The sequence below is a fragment of the Lissotriton vulgaris genome, chromosome 4_1 (assembly GCF_964263255.1).
Source record: "Lissotriton vulgaris chromosome 4_1, aLisVul1.2, whole genome shotgun sequence".
Classification (NCBI taxonomy): Eukaryota; Metazoa; Chordata; class Amphibia; order Caudata; family Salamandridae; genus Lissotriton; species Lissotriton vulgaris.
This window is the reverse complement of record NC_141691.1, coordinates 338,464,737-338,485,017: the sequence shown is the minus strand read 5'-3', so window position 1 is coordinate 338,485,017 and position 20,281 is coordinate 338,464,737. Positions and strand designations below refer to the sequence as shown.

General features: G+C 39.3%; 1 protein-coding gene across 1 annotated transcript in view; it reads right to left on the bottom strand.

The window, feature by feature from the left end:
- The window catches only part of FRMD7 (FERM domain containing 7), a 443,576-nt gene that overhangs the window by 130,860 nt on the left and 292,435 nt on the right, over nt 1–20,281 (bottom strand). Inside the window, exon 6 of the mRNA XM_086966767.1 lies at nt 3,731–3,878. Within this exon, the coding sequence (XP_086822893.1) occupies nt 3,731–3,878 (148 nt within the window). The remainder of the gene's footprint in view (nt 1–3,730; nt 3,879–20,281) is intronic.

Below are 20,281 nucleotides of genomic sequence, written 5' to 3'. Positions count from 1 at the left end.
CTTGGTCAACCGTATAAAATGCTGCGGATAGATCTAGAAGCACCAAGGCCTGAGTGGTACCCTTGTCAGATTCCTTTCTTAGTTCATCTAACACAGTCAGTATTACTGCCTCCGTTGAATGAGAGGGACAAAAACCTGCTCAGTGGGAGTCAAGGAAATGAGACTGTTTAATTAATGAACAGAGGCAGTTTGCCATATGAGTTTCCATTCCAATACCTTGACCAAGAAGGGGAGCAGAGATATGGGGCAATAGTTCAGAGGGATCAGGGAGTCAGCCCCCGATTTTTCAATAAGGAGAACTATGAATGATTTTTTAAAGGCTGTAGGGACGCATCCCTATATTAATAAATTGCTCAAAAGATAGAGAGCAGGGTCAGGGTTTGCAGTAAAAGCTTCTCTTAAAATATGAGTGGGCCAGCTGTCAGCAGGGGATCAAGACTTAACTCTGATCAGTAATTTCAAGAAGGTTTCTCTGCTGATTGAGGAGAATTGATGCAGGGAGAGGGGGTTTCTCAAGGTTGTTGGTAAAGCATCGCGGGAATGGTTAATAGGGATACTGGCATTAATACTAACGATTTTATCAATGGAACAGGTATTCAAAGAGTTATAGAGAGACTGGGATGGAGCTTATTTGAACTGTTTCAGGGTTGGATAGCTCAGTGACGATTGTAAATATTTCTTTTGATTTATTGGTGCAGTCTGCCTTAAGATAATGCTGCAGTATGGAGACCACTACCGTGCACATTGTAAACTATGCCATCCTGATCACAGACGAAGATGACCCCTGCCTGCAGACATTGCTGTTCCATTTTCCTGCCTTTAAAACAGTTGACTATCCCACCCTCATACACACCCTGGAGTCTTGAATGGGTTTCTCTGGCAACATCCTTCACTGATTCTTCTCCTACCTTTCAAACCAGCAACAGTTTGTTCTCGTGGGCACTTCCAGGTCCCAGAAGATCCCTATCACCTGTCATCATCAATTTCTCCATGAAGTCGCTTGGTGCTCTTTTCATAGAAAACAGCATCAAGATTCACCAAAATCCTCATGACACACAGCTTTACTAGAAGGTCTCCTCTGCTTTACACATCCAACACCTCAAACACTATTTGCACCTCATGCAGACCTATAGTGCCTACCTGCAACTCAACCCAACCAAGACAGAAATTCTGTTATTTGCCAAGAACAGCTTTGAACTGCAACTTTCATCAAATGTCAAGTTACTTGGATTCATCCTGAACACCAATCCCACCCTCACAGAACACATTGCAAAAGAAAGTAAAATCACTTATTTCAGAAAGTTACCTCAGGATGCTATTCAAGCCCTTGTACTCTTGCATCTGGAGGCAATGCCATGCTCCATTCCTTCCCAGACTCCACACTGGCCCCCTTAAGAATATACTACACACTGTAGCACATCTCACCCAAGACCTTTTGATTTTTCTAAAATTATATGTAATGTAGTTGCTTAAAACACCTTTCTGACACCTATCTTTAGTCATTGGGCTGTTGCTGTGTCATTCACATGTTGCTTCTGTCCACTAACAGCATAGAGCATTGGGCAATGGGTCAGCCTACTTAAGCCACGGGTTAACTTCACTTTAATTTACTGCATTTTATTCTTTCACAAGGAGCACATCCACATACAAGGATGTTCCCTTCACTGCCAGCATTTTTGTTTTTACTTTATAATTACTTTTGTTTTGCCATTTTGTTTTGAGTGAAAGTAGGATCTTAAGACCAGATATCAAAACAGGCCACATTCTATGCTTTATCAGTTCCTGTCTCCTGCCAATGCAGTTGCAATTTCCTTTTGAAGTTTTCTTTTTTCTTCCTATCTTTCTTTTCTTGTTTGTTCCTTCCCTCTTGCTTTCTTTAGTTCCTCCCTGTCTCTCTATCCTTTCTTTCATTCCTTTTTGCTTGTTTTCGTTCTATCCGTCTCTCTTCCTTTCTTTCCCTTCTCTCTTGCTTTTTTCCAGTTTTTTTCCTTATTTCATTTTCAGTCCCTCCTTTTTTCTTTTTCCTTCTTTCTTTCAATATTTCCTTTTTCCTTTCCAAATTTCCTTCTTTATTTCTACCTTTCCTTCTTTCTTTCTTTCCTTTCAGTCTTTCTTGCCTTCTTTCTTACTGTCTTTCTCTCTGTCTTTCTTTTGTTTGTTCTTTCTTTCTCCTCTATTTCCTATTGTCTTTCCTTCTTTCTTTTCAATCTTTTCTTTCCAGCTTTCTTTTTCCGTAATCTCTTTATTTCTCCTTTGAGTCTCTCTCTCCTGTCATTCTTTCTTGCTTACTTTTCTTCTTTTTCCTTATTTATTTCGTTCATTCAATCTTTTCTTCTTTCTTTCTCTTTTTCTCTCTTCTTCTTTCTTGCGTTCTTTCCATCATTCCTGCATTTATTCCTTTTTACTTTTTTTTTCCTTCTTGCCTTTTCCTTCCTTCCTCCTTGCTTTATTGCTCAAAGGCAAGAGGCTGGCAGCCAATGGCAGAACAATTGGCTTTTTTAGATCTGTTTTAGCCAAGACCTTTTGAATTTACTAGAATTATGCACATGGCATAGTTACTTATAGGTATTCCAGCCTCACTCATCCATCTGTCTGTGGTTGTGCCATTCACATTTTTCTCCACCCTACTCAAGCATGCATCATGGGGCACTGCATCAGCCACTAGCTGACCACTATGAGTTACGACATGCTTCCCTTTCACAATGAGCACATCTGTTCACAAATCAGTTCCCTTCCGTGCCAGAGAGCACCCTGGTGTTCTTTTTTGAGACCCCAAACATTTTCTGCAGTTAGGCAAAGCTACTTTTTTTAGATTGGCAAACACCCAGAAACTTCCTGAACAATAAAGTTTAGCGAAAGCCATGACAAAACAAAACAAAACTTGCCAAAAGGCCGGCGGACCTATTGACTTTGCCAATGCTTGTTCATTTTCAGCGCACAGCACATGCAGATTGGTGACCATTAGTTGACCCTGCTGCTCCAAAGACCAAAATACCTCCTAATCAGAATCCAAAATAAACGGGTGAAAGCAACATAAACTATGTCCATCAGTCATCCATTAGAATCTGACGTCTTCAACATGTTTTCCCTGCTTAAGGCAATCCATACATGCAGGTAACTTGAATTGTGTCAGTCATAAGGGGCAGAAGAAAGACTGTCGATTTTGTAAACAAATAGTCTCTGCCACTATGGTCTGGACCTGTCTGCCATTTACCATTTGTAACACTTGGCTGGGCTGGGAGGTTGGAAATTGCCCAAATATAACAAATGTAGCACTCCTAAAAACATTTTTTCAATTCTATGTCAGAATGGCATACTGCAGGTTTGAAGAAATTATGACCAAAGGGAAGGAAATATTAGTACACTCTTTGATACAAGAAGCTATGCCCCCACTAAGGGTTTCGGCATAGAGACTGGCAGATAGATTTAAGGAAACCACAAAATATACAGCAATTTGTCAGGTTCAAACCTTTGACTGAAAGGGATGTACTGTCAAAAATAAGGGGGCAATTGTACTTACTTGGAGGAAAAATACAGAAATTGTTAGAATTAGGTTGAAATGCAATAAGGATTTTAACACGTTTTCGTCCAAAAGGTCAACCGCTATTATCAGATTTATTATTGCTGGATGCTGTATATTTACAAACTGAGGAGATAAAAATAGGTGAAGGACATTTTGTTTCTGAAAACATATTGGAGAATTTAAACACAGCAAAACAAAACACTTTACCTGAAGTACTAAAACACCCATGTGTGAAACAGCTAGATTGATATGCATGCCTTCCCCATCACTGGCTGGGTGGGGCCTTATCCCATACATTTCCAGTTTTCTTGCAATGTCCAGTAGTTGAATGTCAGATTCAGCTGGAGTTTTTCCACTGTGAGAGGAAAAAACATATGTTTGTAAAGTAAATCCTTAAATTCAGGCGGCATTAACCTACAGTGACCCTTTGTTTAGTGTCATATTTTCAGAGACTGTGCTTGGAGGAACATTTCGGTCTGGAAGAGCAGAATCCCAAGGTATCCAGTAACTGCTGTATGAGCTATTCACACTGGGCTATGGTGTTTACTATGGGCTGTAATTATCATTCCCCCTTACTATTTTCCGCTGATATAATTCTCCAGGAAAATCTGCCAAAATGTATCAGAAAATGTACGGGAAAAAATGTCCACGTATTAATCCGTGGGGTAAACAGTAATCACCAATTCTATATCTTTTCTCCATGTATTTCGCCTTCTTGGCCAGAAAACACAAAATGTACTGGGTGTGAACAAAACCTCCTCCTTTTCCAACCTCACAAGCAGCGGCTGAAATAACCAGGAAAAAAACATGTTATAAGACAGTCTATGTACACCTCCTTTAAACAAAACCCACATGGAATTGCCTAGAAATCAGGCAAACACACTTTGGACATAAAAACAACATCCAATTGTGCGCATTTACTCATGAACACATAAAAGCTGTTTAGCTCCCACCCACCAGCTGTTGAACACTGGATTGAATTAGATAAAGATGATTCAAATTACTTGGGGCTCCCACAACCCCCTATAGACACTGTAAAGGCCTTAATGTTCGGTAAACGTCCTTGTGGAATGTTTTGGAGAGGGGGGGCCCAGAAGAGAGCATCATCATCTGGCTTATTTTAGTTTTTGAACCACAAAACTATGTTATGCAGAGGCATGTTATGCATTCTGTCCCTTACTTGTTCAAGCTCCTTGTGCTGAGAAACTCAACATGAAAATATAAGAAAACAAGTAGCAGATTGCAATTTGCTACTGAACAGTTTCCTTTTGAAATCTTTCAAATCTGCTTGAATGGTCAACATTTTCGGCCTCGAAGGGTACTTGGACAGTGGTTGAGAGGAGAGGCTAGTCTCACTATTGACAAGTCTGTGTAGTCTCCTTTATACCTAGGTGGAATTTCAATTACTCTGGAGTAATAGGAGTACATTTGGTAATTCTGAGTTACTCTTTGATGTGGAATTGCTGAAAAAAGCCTTGATTATGCCTATTCCCATAATTAATAATTATTTGGTGGAAAAAAACTCTGTACCATAAGAGCACATTTAGCAAGCATGAGCGGCCACTTGTGCTTGCTATTTGTGGTCTGTTGCATTTAGCGCTATTTTTTAGTGCAAAATGCATCCTCGTGTCCATTTTGAACAGGAGGGTGCATTCTGTGCTAAGAAAATAGTGTTAAATGCCAGGAGTACGTTGGGGGACAATTCTATCCCAAGAGGAAATTTATGCTAGATATTTGGGTTCTGTTGCATTTAGCACTGTTTCTTAGTGCAAAATGCATTCTCGCACTCATTTTTGAAGCTAAGGGCAATTTTTGCACTAAGAGTTAGTGCAAAATGCAGAATTACTCTTCTCACATTATTACTTGTAATCTTGTAGAATTTTTAGATCATTCCACGTGCTTATGCTACACTAATTATTCGAGTTATGCCGACCCCTGTATCAGAGGGACTAACACCGGGTTACAGACAGCTTCTCTTAAGAGCATGGCCCCAGTTAAATGAGCTCATGAGTTGGAGTTTGGTTGCCTAGTTTAGGAGAACACTAGAGAGGTTGTTAATGTTTCCTCACAGTTTTTTCTGCTCCAGGAACCAGCTGTTCCTCCTCTAGCTAATCAGCTGTCTTTATTAATGTGATCAAATGCCTATGCAAAAAGAAGAGGTATTTCAGTTCTCATGTGTGACTATACGAGATGCACAAGGACCGTGTGGCTACAACTCCCATTAACATTTCTATTTTTTGATATGATAAGCTTCCACTTACATGCTCCTTCATATAAGCAGGCTTTGAATACCCCCAGCAAAAGATATAACAGGCGCTATGATTTCCAAGACAACATCTCTTGGGTTTGTGCTAAATCCTAGATAACGCATTGCCACAATGTGTTCAACATCTTGATTGTAGTGAAAGTAGTATAATTCCACCATGCACTCAGCAGAAGATGGAAAATCACAATCAAATTAATGCAAACATTTGACCCTCAATATTTGACTATGTGCATTCACTACAGAGAGGCCTCTCAAAGAGTGGATTCATGTTCATGAACAGTGGTGGCTATTATATAATGCAAAAACAATGGCGGTAGGAAATCACCCGGCTCCCAGCCTCCCGATAGCGAATCACAACGCTGCAATGTAGTGTTGTGACTGGTCTAAGCACTGTGAATCGCTCTCAGCCATAGAACGGGTGGCTGGGCATATTCTCCATGTAGGCTGTAATGCACCCTGCATGGAGAACATGTAAAGTGCGCATGACAGTTTGACCGGCCCGAGACAGCCGGCCAAAGCATCCTGCACACTTGGAGTGGGCAGACCACTCCTCCCATGCCCTGCTCTGTGAGTAGAACAGCCCCGCCACTACCCAGCTGAGCAAGGGGAAAATAATATGATAATAGCAACGAGTTATTATCGTTTTATTTTTTCCTCTGTGACCTGCTCAGTGGGGCGCCGCTCCTCCGCCTTCGCGGGGGAGTCACCACTGTCCATGAAAGCCATTCAGACAGCAACAGAACATGCCCATAATGGTTTAGTTGCATAATTACCCACCCTGATTTTTTTTTATATTTAAAGCTTCTTCCCCATTGAGTCTCACTTCTTCTTTAAGAAGCTTATCTAACTTGTAAAGCCACTGTTGTTAGGTTCAACAGGCCTGTGCACACTAGCGTCCACTTAACAAGTTTACATTTAAACTTGACATCTTTTTAGATGGTGACTTTTAACACACTTTGCACGAACACGATAAATCACTCAGAAAGTGTTCTGCTTGCAACGCACATTTCTTTGTAAGCATTTCATTACACCATTATACATTCTGCTCAAGGATAAAGTACACTGAGCATGCTCTCTTGTATGTTGTTGTTCGTTTAGAGACTGCTCTGAATCGGCAAGACAAATAATAAAATTAACAAAGGACCTCAGACACAGTGCGATTGGAACTGGTTCTGATTATATAAACTGCTTCTGAGCTTTGACTCTTCAGATGAGCACATCCATGCATTATCCTGGAGGTTCACCTGTAACTGATTGCCAGCCCTGCTGACTTCTATCACTGTCGTGCAATGGACAGAGGCCTGTTCTACATCAGACAGATACATTAGATATATGACAAATGCATGTAAATGGGTAGTTAGGCTGCTCCAAGAGATCTGGCAGAATGCACTTCTTACTACGCTCTCTAGGGTGTAGTCAGTGTTAAGAAGGGTTATCATTATGATACTTATTAATATATTCATATAATCACTGCAAAGTTATAATAGTTGAATTATTCATCTTCTTCACCATTCTTGTAATACTGGTAACAATGCTTTGTTTCCTTCTTCTAATAATTGTAGCTCATATATTCTACACAAGAATCCAATTGCTTCAATACATATATGAAAGGCCAATTTATGTATTTCTTGTGTCTCCTTTTGGGCAGCCTAAGGGTAGATCTGTTTTCATAAATTCCTTGGGGAGTCAGAGTAGTCATGTTCTTAGGTTGTAGACACCATCCGGTATCCTCTCAGGTTTAGGGGTCCAAATGGCACACTGCGAGCCAGCCAGGAATTGCGCCAACATATTCTGATTATGTGTGTGGGCTCAGTCCCCATATTTTGACGCATATGTTGTCCAAATGCACGGTCTTACTTGATTAGAAGGAAACGTAGGACACCATCCTCATATCATTTAGAACTACCTGGCATAAAAACCTCACCGTCACTATGGATACTTACTCACTGTGCAACAAAGATTATAGACCTATTGATAAAAAAATATCAGAATAAACTCTAAAGCAGCACTCTTTGTGAGGTGATAAGAAATTTTGGAATTCACATTCACCCAATCTAATACTAAACACATTTTTCACTTACTTCAGGGCAGAGTTGCCATTCAGGAAATAAGGATAACATTCCTAGAAGAATTTTGCATTGATTATCTATAACAAAGGTTTTCTTATCACATAGGTGATCCCCTGTGTAATGGTTTCAAATGTGCAGAACAAAGTGACACATGACCTAATTTCTGCACCCTGATTACAATGGGCACCCTATAAAGAGTCCTAGGAATGTTGAACAATGACATCCTACTTCCAAATGCGCTTTGTATATGGACATGTAATTTCTTACATTGACAGACCTGTTTATTGCATGCGTAATAGCAATTAGGCTATGAAATACATCTAATAATACTGTGAAGAATCCATATGAATTTAACATTTGTAGTAGTTGGGATTATAGAATCACGACCATCATTGGTGGAATTAGCAATGCAACATGAGTGACCCGATCCTGGAGGTTTCCCCCCAGTTGGGGCTTCTTCCAAGAAGGCATTTCTTAATTCATTGGTTAGAATGCTGGAGGTGGGGACAGAGTATCACTATATTTAGGAAATCCTTTTTTATAGCATTTCTATAAATCAATATCTTAGTCTGACCAAGTTCTTTGTTTTTATAATCCTCGTTGTACATTCTGGTCAGCCTGATTACCTATATACAGGCAGGAGACTTTCAGTTGGATCTTCACTGACCCCCCTCCTCTTAAGATTACTGTCTGCTTTCACACTTGTACTATGACACCATGCTGCCCTTCTAGTTGCCTGCATAACAGGGAAGGCTTACGCAAGAAATCGGAAGGGCAGGAGTCATCTCTATATTTTCTTTGCAATTGGTTTAGCTAGGGAGGCAAGCCGTGTTTTGGCTCAGTAATATGGAAATACGAATATGCATAGCTAACTTGCCTCATGCATGATAACATCATTTTCTTGAACTTAAAGTATTTCTCAAAGGAAAGGTCAAGAATTGATTAGGCATTGAAACAAATCTTCCCTCTCTCACCTTACATTTTATTTAATAAGTAAACATTATGAGGAAGTGTGGCTACTTGCAAACATCCTTTCTTCTTTTAGTCCGATAGCCCTCTGTCGGGCACCTGTGCTGGCTGATCTTGTCTGTGTTGCTGCTTGGTTCAGAATCCGGTATTGTTGTCTGTGTGGGTCGACCTCTAAGTGGAAGTTTGTAAAAATAGCTAATTGAACCACACTGACCTAAACTACAATCTTTTTACCAGTCTATCATTACTATCTCATCAACAGGCCCTGTTCCTTACATTGACCCCACTCCCATCACTTACAACTTCCACCCTCTCTTGCGTCTTCCTCTTGTTGCCAGATGGCAGTTTTGCTTTCCGGCTTCCTCCAACCAGATGTGCAAAGTTGTCTGTCAAGAACCACTCTGTTTAGGGAAGGATCATTCCTTTTACAGGACTTCCTCCCTAGTTCCTTTCTCTTGTTCCCTCCTTTCGACTCTCCTGTCAAATATAGTACTTTGAGAGGAGCTTAAAGCAGCAGAGAATGCTATACATGCACCATCATAATGTATCAAAGCACGTCTCTTGTTCAGTGTGTAGTGGTGACTGCATGTCAAGAGTCCTGTGAGTGAGGATGCATGCAGAACTTCGTCCAAAGCTGCCTGTTTGTTTATTGGATCACATCAAATATACAAGGGGTTTGCCCAAGTAATCCTAAATATTTGTTATAGTGTACATTTCATTACCCCTATACGCTGGTTCAATACCCCATCTAATTCACATCAATTTCAATAAATTTCGTCCATCACTCATTCCAGGATATAACCACGATTTATTTCTTTTCATTTCATATCTGATTAGGACCAATAATCTTTTTATATGTCGGCCTTGATCAACAAAATCCAACAAAAATATATACAAAATACATTTACAAAACATACAAAATTACACAAGACAAAAATATTCTTTTCCTGAACCCCAAATATTAGAAAAGAAGTGTCAGTTCCTAAAATACACTGTGGTCCACTGTGAGGTAATCTTTTGCACATTATAGGGATCCTATCCACTTCAGACAAACTTTTTCGTGTGCATGCCCGTTATTCCATTGTATTTATTATTCTACAGATACTTCCTTGTCCAGTAGTCAACAAGTTTCACCCTGTTACTTGGGCCTCATCAGGACTGGGGTACAAGGAACAACCTAAATTCAATTTTACAATATATGAATCAAATTACTAGATTTCTAAAACCTAACGGATGAGAAGCAAAGCTATGCTGAAAATACCTCTACGTGCACTTGAAGAACACAAGTGAGTCTGATGACAAGAAATCAATCTGAAAGGCATCAAACCCAGAAAGAAAAACGAAAACACCACATGTGTACATGCCAAGTTCCCCAAATCAACAAACCAAGAAAGATTCAGAGACCGTGAAGATTTTAAGTGCATCTGACCATCGAGTGCCGGAAACAAGTCAGCAAAAAGTGGTTACCTATTAATTCCCAACCATACTCCTACTCAAAAAAGACAACTATAAATATAGTCCAGTTGGAGGTGTAAAATACTTACTGATGGATCCTATTACGAATTAGATGGGATATTGAACCAGCGTATAGTATTAATGAAATGTACCCTATAATAAATCTTTAGGATACTTGTTCCTCCACATCATTTTTGTTTCTTGAGCATGTTTGTTTATTGGAGCATGGATGTGCATAGCTATTTTGTTTTTTCTGCATATTTGTACTTATCATCTAGGTCTGTGTGTGGGTGGAAGTTGTGTTTGACTGCATGAGTGCATTCACTATTCAAGTCTACCCTATTTTTTTGGTAGTGATTGCTTTGAAAGATAATTGTGGGCAGCTAGTGCTTGTTTTTAAATACAAGCACCCACAAGATTATTTAATCGTGGGAGCACAAATATTGTTTCACTGCATATTACTTAATAATATTGTTACATTCCTGGACACGGCTACATCTACAAAAGTAACAAAACAAGGCATCCATAGATATGAGCACAGAACTATCCCAACTGTTACAACGTATTACAGCAGGAGCACCCCATACATAGTGATACGTTGTCCAAAATAATGAAGGAGGAACTTGAGGGAAAAAAGCACATGCTGCTCCTCATTTGGAACCTCACTACAGCAATATAGAAATTTTATAATGTTATTGCCTTGTTGCAATTCTGTTCATGTTCATATTTGGCAACAATTTTTAGAAGTCACCACACTTTCCTGTCTTAGAAGTTGTTTAGTTATTTTTTTTTTTGCAACACTTGAGAGAAGGCACCATCCCAGGAGGCCTTCAGATCCGTAACATTCCGGTACTCTTCATGGATGATTCTACTTTTAAGAAAGGCTTCAGTTTGATAGAAACAAAATGCAGTAGAGACCTAATGGTCCTCACTGTGGAGACGGCCTTGAGAATTTCACAAAAGGAACTAGATGAAATTGCATCATTGGAATTAGAAATTAAGAATAATCAAACAATAACGCGCAATCAATTTCTTTCTTTCTCGGATACCTCTTCATCATCTGGAGGAGAAACAGATAATAGCGACAGTCGTCTAAACCGGAACCGAAAATGGAACCAACTGGTGGGGTTCCTCATCCAATACTTTTTTAGGAAGAGGCCATCCCAGAACAAGGGGCAAAGTGAGATACAACCAACCATGGGAAATGACCACGAGGAAACATCATTACACAAACTAGAGGTTTCCCCCATTTTTAATTCATCAAATAGAGTGTTAACCGTGGCAGAGGAAAGTGTTCTCATAATAGGGTTATCATTCGTTCCATCTAAAAGAACTGATTTTGTCAAATTAAAAACCGAATTTAGTCGCAAAATTAGATTAACAACATTTTTAATGAACAATCAAAATGATACACCACCCGAGATTACAGGTCTACGTAACAAATAATTTTTCTGCCCACCAGGAAACAAAATACCAGAAGAGGTTATAACGTTTGAAAAAACAGTTTTATCGGCTATCTCAGAGATGGATAAAAAGAGCAATTATGTAAAACATAATATTACGAAAGAACGGAGAGAAGCGTTGACCACATAAAAAATGACCCTAGAGTGGTAATCAAGCAAGCAGATAAAGGGGGTTCGATAGTTGTGTGGGGAACCAGCCTACACGACAGAAGTAATGAACCAACTAAACGACCCGATTTGCTATAGAAAAAATGCCAAAGATCCAACACCTAAACTCCAAAATCAATTGTTTTTGATTATACAAGAAGGATTTGAACAAGGTTTCCTTGGGCCCAAGGAATACAATTTTCTACACCCGAGAACACCAGTATTTTATATACTGCCAAAGGTGCACAAATGTGAAAAAAATCCACCCGGTAGGCCAATAGTCTGAGGGTGTGAATCTCTACTGGAGCCAATCTCTAAATACGTAGACCATTTCTTAATGGAGTTTATGAATGATGTCATCTCGTATCTACGAGATACTACGGACTTTATAAACAAATTGGAATCAGTGGTATGTGATCAGAATAAAGACCTGTTGGTAACATTAGATGTAACAACTTCATATACCCAATTTCCACAGGATGAAGCAGTGGCAGTGCTTTCCCATTTTTTGGAAACAAGACCAAGACCAGTTCAAGTGCCAACCCAATTTATGATCGATTTGGCAGCCTTCGCCCTCAAAAAGAACTATTTTACATTTGGAAGCAATTTCTTTTACCAAGTAAAAGGAGTCACCATGGGGTGTCCCTATGCCCCAGAATTGGCAGTACTTTTTATGTCAATGTATGAGGATTCATTTGTTCATAATAACAACCCATTTTCGCAGCACATTACTACATGGCTGCGTTTTATTGATGAAGTTTTTATGGTTTGGACGGGAGGAGAGGAACAACTTATGCTCTTCTATGAATGGTTAAATGCAAGAACTAAAGACATAAAATTTAGCATTCAACATTCAGCCAATAAGATCTCTTTTCTAGATGTTGAAGTATATCCGATGGAAAGTGGTTTAATAACAACCCTATGTGTCACACCTACCGATAGGAATAAAGCTTTGCTATATTCCAGTAACCATCAAGAAGTTTGCGTGATAACCTCCCGTATGGGCAGTTTTTAAGAAACCGAAGAAACTGTTTCCATAAAGATGACTTCAGCTTCCATGCCAGTAAACTTTCTGAAAAATTACGAGACCGCGGATATCCAAGGAAACTGGTCAAAAATGCAATGAAGCGTGCTCGCTGGACGCAAGAGAGTCTCTCTTGGAGCGACGAACTAAAACTATGAATGAACGCCAAGATTGTGTGACAACATTTTGCCCAACTTTGAATAAATTGAAAAAAGTTATCACTCAAAATTGGCATTTAATAAAAAATCTGGACACACGTTTTTCATCGCAACCGCTTTTTGCATTCAAAAAAGAAAGTTGTGTCGCAACCCATATTGTCAGATCAGCAATCCATCAAACCCCAAATCCGACACTAAGACAACTTATGGGATTATCACCCATTGTAGGCCACCACAAATGCGGCTCATGTGTTTGTTGCAAACTTACAGTTGAAGGCTCTTTATTTCAACATCAGGGAATCTCCTGGAAACACGACTCTTTCAGCAACTGTAAAACAAAATATGTAACTTATGGGGTTACATGCCCCTGTGGGTTACTCTACATTGGGAAAACCAATCAAGAAATCAGACAGAGAATTTCCCAACATAAATCTCGAATAAAAACAAATGTCGAGACTGCCCCACTTGTAAATCATTGGAGAAAGAAGGCACACAAAATAAATGACCTAAGATGGACAGTCATTTTAAAGGTAGAAAGAGATATGAGAGGTAGCAGCCTGGACTTGAAACTGGCAAAAAGCGAGGCACTGCTAATTGTAAAATTCGACACGGCCGTGTCAGGTTTAAACGAGATTTCAGAAATCTATAAACTATAAGTTCATGTCCGCAGAGCGATATACCCCCATATATTGAAAGAGGATGACATTACCAGAGACATTGATGCAAATAGCAGTTTCCATCTATTTTATAGCAAGCTGAGCCCCAACGGGCAACCATCTTCAATACTATACAATCAACCATGGACAATTTTTTGCCTAATAATTTGTTGCCCAATTTTTTACCCAATAATTTTTAGCTTAATAGTGGAGTTCATACCAACAAACTGCACTCCTCTCATTAGACACTTAAGGCAATCATATATTGCAAATAGTTAACCACAATAGATATCTTGGAACTTCCTTTAATTCTTTTAGAACGCGCAGGCCTAATTACAACAAAGGACCAAACGTGTTTAAAATCTATGACTTCTACATTCCACTGATCGAGGAGCGTGTCAACCAAACTACATTTCCCAGAAGACGTTAGGACAGATCCATAGTTACCCTTCGCCACTTTTCATGATTTTTTACTAGTTTCCTCATGATCCACCTTATAATTCATGGATGTGAGGGCTCCCGAGTGAATCAGGTCAATCGTTTTGCTGGAGATATGAATTATTATAAAAGAATAGAAGATGAATACTCGCCCGTGGTTCATGAACTACGTCATTCATTAACGCCCTTGGTTGCATCTGTAAAGGCTGGAAGCAGAGGGAGCTGTGCTCCGTGAAACATTGGATTCATACCCGGTAAGAGACTCTTGGGGCTCGCTTTATTGGTCTAATGCGGTCTTGCAACTCCCCGACCTTCGCCATCCATCAAGCACGCTGCCAACAGGGCTAAGGTGCTTATGTAGTGCGCTTTATATTTTACAGGACGGTGACAAACAACTGACGCTCCAAGTAGGAGGAACCCTGTTCAAAGACTCCTCGCCGAAAGGCGATAGGAGGTAAGAGAATGACGGTTAATTTAACTGGTGATTTTAACGGTTCTTTGAAGTTCAGTTCTCTGTGTATATACACAATCAGGGCTCTATATAAATTATTCATTCTTTGGTTTGTCAGGTGTGGTGTCAACAGGTGCACATCCTCGAGTGAACTTTCAAGCTCTGATAATTACAAACAGTGGGCAAGGTTGTTTTAGGTAAGATTTTTTAATGGTCAAGATATAAATAGACTGAGGAAGATACAGTCTGCAGTTTGGATGCAATTTGCTTTGGCATTCTCACAAGTCCTGGTACAATTTTTTCCTCTTCTTTACAGTGGTCAGTGCTTGGTGTTTATTCCTGAAAGAATAGGATACCATTTTCATTCTTCTTATTTTTACAGATATCTATGGTCCTGAAGAGAATCCCAATGACTCCAGGGATTTGAAACGCGTAGACCGTTGGTGCTGCCAAAATAGTGTGTGCTATAAAGAGTGGGTTTTTGTTACACAGAATTTAAATATAAAGGAGAACGACATGTTTGAAATTGTTTACTTAGAGATATTTGACATTTGTGATATATCCAACAAAAAGTATTGTATTGACTTTCAGTTTGGCAGACCGTGTACTACTCCATAGGTTTATTCCCTTTTCCCGTGGTGTGTGTGTGTGCAATTTGTAAATTGAGTGTGAGGAGTATGTGGAACAGGTGATTGTATGTACGAGTGATTGTGTGATTATTTATCAGTCCCATTGTCCCCCAAATCATTTTTGTATCTATTTTTGTGTTGTTCTTTGAAAAAGTACAATTGTGTATGAAATTTTGTTACAAGATATTTCAAAATAACGTGAATAAAAAGCTACTAATGAGCTTTCAAATGTGTATGAGCTATACATTTTTGAGACAATTCGAATTTGAATAAGCATCAGTATTGGCATCTTCTTTGGTTACAATGTTTTTAAATACAAGCACCCACAAGATTATTTAATCATGTGAGCACAAATATTGTTTCACTGCATATTACTTAATAATATTGTTACATTCTTGGACACGGCTACATCTACAAAAGTAACAAAACAAGGCATCCATAGATATGAGCACAGAACTATCCCAACTGTTACAACGTATTACAGCAGGAGCACCCCATACATAGGGATACGTTGTCCACAATAATGAAGGAGGAAGTGGAGGGAAAAAAGCCCATGCTGCTACCCATTTGGAACCGTGTTTTGTTAATTGCATGTACTTCTTTATTTGTGGTCCATTAAATTTTTTTAAAGGACAGAAAAGTTGTACCCATTTCTATGCCATCGTTAGCCATTTTTGTAGCAGCATATGAGTTGCAGCAATGAGTTGCCACACCACAGCAATATAGACATTTTATAATGTTATTGCCTTGTTGCAATTCTGTTCATGTTTATTTGGCAACAATTTTTAGAAGTGTGGTCACCACACTTTCTTGTTTTAGAAGTTGTTTAGTTATAAGACACTCTTTAGCAGTGCAGCACAGTATCTATAGCATCAGTTTTTTCAATCAGAAGAAGGAAAAAAATAACAATTACGGTGCTACATTAAGGGCCTCATTACGATGAGACTCAGAAAGCCTTAGAATGCAAGTTGGAGGCTTTCCGAGTCTCATCACTGATTTCACTTTCGACCGCCGCATTATGGTGCATCCAAATTGCCAATACCGATTTATCTTCACTATGCTACTTTCACTGGGATACAAGAAACCATTCAAAGTAGTCCGCCAAAGGATTATACAACATAAATAAAGGATTCGAAAAAAAGTGCATGCTGCACCGTTAGTTAAAAATTGGTCACTCATAATCATGCAGAAAAAGATCTCTCATGGACTGTAATTTCAAAGATAGATCCAGACCCTTGTGGCAGAGATAGATGCAAATTGATACAGAGAGAGGCCATGTTAATTGTCAAATTTAATACGGCGGTAGATGGTCTGTACGAGCTCTCAGAAATGTATCAACTATAAGAGCCAATGTCCAAAATCATTGTTCTCCGAATGGTATTGTAATGGAGTAGGAATCTCTACATAATAAGTCGTTGACAAACATATTGCTGCAAAACAATGAACCGCCTTTTTGAGAAAACAAAGCACCGTGAAAAGTCCATGGGCCCGATTCACAGAACTAACTTAAGAAAAAATCCTAAACTTACTACTTTTGGTATTCACAGAAGTTAGGATTTTGTCTTAAGTTTGTCTTAAGACAGACTTAAGACAGACATAAGACAAAATCCTAACTTCTGTGAATACCAAAAGTAGTAAGTTTAGGATTTTGTCTTAAGTTAGTTCTGTGAATCGGGCCCCATATCACCATAGATTGTCCCAACCTTGCTGGTGGATTTTCGTACCTCAAGATACGGTACAAGTGAAATCATTTAATCAAAAGGATTTTGATCCACAAAATGGAATGACATATGCCTTTAAATTAGTTTCACTTTGCCTTATAATCAGTTTAGGCACCAAATGCGTATCCATTTTAAATTCCAAATTGGATTGCGTTTTACGCTGAACATCTAAACTACGAACTACAGGTTCCAAAACTACTCGCGTCATTAAGCGTGACGTAACGGTCATGTGAACAACATCGGAAGTAAATGGTCAGCTCGAGTGCAGCTGCCAGTGATCCTAAAATGAAGAAGACGTTGAGAACACACGAGAGACACGCCAGTCCAGGTACGAGAAAAGCAGACCTGAGTGCACTTTCACAATTGGGACTTGTTTAAGCAATCGGACGGACTAGACTTGCTTTGTTCTTAAAAGCTTTGTTGTTAAAAATGTCAGTCGCAAAACAGGCAGAACCTACTAATCTGAGACAGGAACAAAAGAGATTGGATTGTAAACTTTGTTTCCTTTTTTTGCGCAGATTTACTCATGGCATACCCATAGCGGTTTAGTCTCTGCGTATTAATCAGAAACAGGTATGTTCTCAACCAAATTTACCACAAACGCGAAATCAACAAACGCCATCTAGACATTAACGATATTCTCTATGCATACATTGTTTCCAACAGAGTCCTTTTACCTGGAGTCACTGAATAGTTTTCCTTCACAACCAGGATTGATTTCATCAAGTAAGTCTGACGCTACATGTTAGTCTCCTTCCTTTGACTAATTCACTGAATAACAGGAAAAGACTGATTCATTCTTTCCCTCTTTTTCTTCTTTTTCCCCCTTTTGTTTGTTTAATTCTGTAGACAAAAAATAATTGTGTGGCACCTAGTGGCACTGGTAGAGACCAGCTGATCTCACAAAGAGATAGGTAATTATTTTTCAACTATCTCATTGAAACAGTTGTTTATGTAAGGGTCTAGATTAAATAGGTTTACGGTTTTCTGAAAGAATAAGAGTTTAACTCTCTCCTCCTTCCTTTTCTGTGGCAGTTTTTTGTGGTCCTGAGGAGAACCCCAAGATTAAATGAGGGGTTCGAAACACGTTGACCATTTTCTTTTCAAACAGTGTCCATAAAATATAAACCCGTTACTGTTTCTCTTAAAGATTACATTGGTTGGCAATTGAACTATTGTTTGTACCAAAACAGTTCAGAATTTCCTCCTTCTTAATTGCATACAGTGTTTGTTTTCAGCCCTGAATAGAAGGTTGAAACCTTGTAAATAGAAATTCACCTGTCTGGGTCTGTGTTTGTTGTGTGTCTTAAATGTTTAATATATTGTTGAATTACAGTTCTTGTTTATTAGGTGACATCATTCATTGCATGTTATCCCTTTGTGTGTAATTGTAATGGATTTTTTCTTTATGTGTTGTGATGGTTGTAACATTGTAAAGAATTTTGTATAAGTGAAAAAAAAGTAATCAAAAGAAAAACCTTTCCTCTAAAAAAAATAAGGCGTAAGGATTACTAACCTTTGGGCTACATTGAATGGTTTCTTGTATCCCAGTGAATGTAACATAGTGAAGATAAATCAGTATTTGCAATTTGTATGTTGTTTATTGATAATTGGGCTCAGCCTTACTGATAGGAGCCAAAACCCCTTTCTTGGTATTTAGCATTACGGTGAAGGCAGCCCGAAAGTGAAACCGACCAGTCATTCTGGCTGGATTCCGACGGGTTCAAGGAGCCCGTTGGCCAATCGGAAGCCTGACTGTAATCCCTATAGATAGAGTTTCCGCCGCATGGATTACGATGTCGGTTTCCGACAGGCTTTTCAAGTCGTGCTTGCCAACTTGAAAAGCCTGTCAGAAAGCAACTTTGGGGGCCACTAGCAGGGCCCCCTTCCCCTGCGGCTGTTGGTTGGTGCCTGAGGGGGCACTTATGGTCCCCCCTGTAAATCCCTGCACCACGTGGCCTTGAGGTGATTTATCAATCATGTGGGGGAGGAGGAAGTTCTGATCCATTCAGTTTCCTTTATTCAATCTCAATTAATCATAGGGGAAGGATCACTTCAATTAATTGACCTTGAGGTGATTGCCACGAGGGGCAGGGATGAACAGATTCTCCCATTTCTCAATGGGAGCTTGTGTAGCTGCAGCACAATCTCCATAGAGAAATGGGAGTATGCGACAAACACCATGTCCTGTCGCATTGTAATGCTGCGGTGGGTACAGCCGACCGGAGGTCGTCGGTCTCAATTCCGCAACAGTCACATCCGCCCGACATCCCAATAAGGCCCTAAGTTGTGGAAGTGGATGATGATGCCCTGATTACAATTTTGCACACCAATTTAAATTTAGTCCGCTTATCAATGGTATGAATAACAAAATACAGAAAAGCCTTATTATTCAGAATATTTTCCCCATGACTTGTCCAATAGTAGCACTATAAAATCCATTAGGCAAAACCTTAAACAAAAAACTGTCTAGCATAGCTGAAACTCAAAACCTTTGTATCTTGTTTTGATTCGGCTAAACATCAGAGAAGTCCTCTGTAAGCAGAAATAATGGATTTGAGAGGTTCCTGTAGGTTATGAAAATCTTGAGAGAGGGTTCACGCGGAATTACCTTTCCTACATTTTTTGAATTTGTAGTCTATTGTTAGGTTTAACCTGCACTGGTTTCAAGATTACAGCAAACAAATTGTATTCTATAGCTATTCTAAAATGTTTCCAGTCACCCTTTTACAGCCATTAGCTTTTGTGACTTGAAACATTGTCAATAACATCCTGGAGCAGCCCACAGGAATGTTTAGCTCTTGGCCTTTTTTCTACCGGTTTGACCTGTTTAAGTCTCTGCAAATAAGTGGGAAAAAGGTGTGAAATTCTGTATTTTTTGCCTTTTGAGAATTAAACATAAAAACCAAACCAGCAAACATCTGAAGCCGTCACTTAAACGTGTTTGATAGTTGTCTAGATAACATGTAACTGATTATTAAACAGGGATAATTGCCATGGTACAAAGAACACTGAAACTTTTACAAGAATTCTTTTTCACTTACCAGCTGTTGGCCTTTCCAGAATTGCAAATAGTAAACAAATGTCTAGTATATTTTTCAGAGGAAGGTGGCAACCTACTCACAGGAGAATTTTAGTCTCTCCTTTGCTTTGGTGTTTCCTTCTGCATCCAATCCCCACACCCAATGACCACCTCCACAAATTCTCTCACTAACCCCGGGCAAAAGTGCACTTCATCTCTCCAATCATAAGTTATTATTAAATACAGGCGCCCAGCCCCTCCTCGATGTCAGCGCCCCCTACGCACGTCAG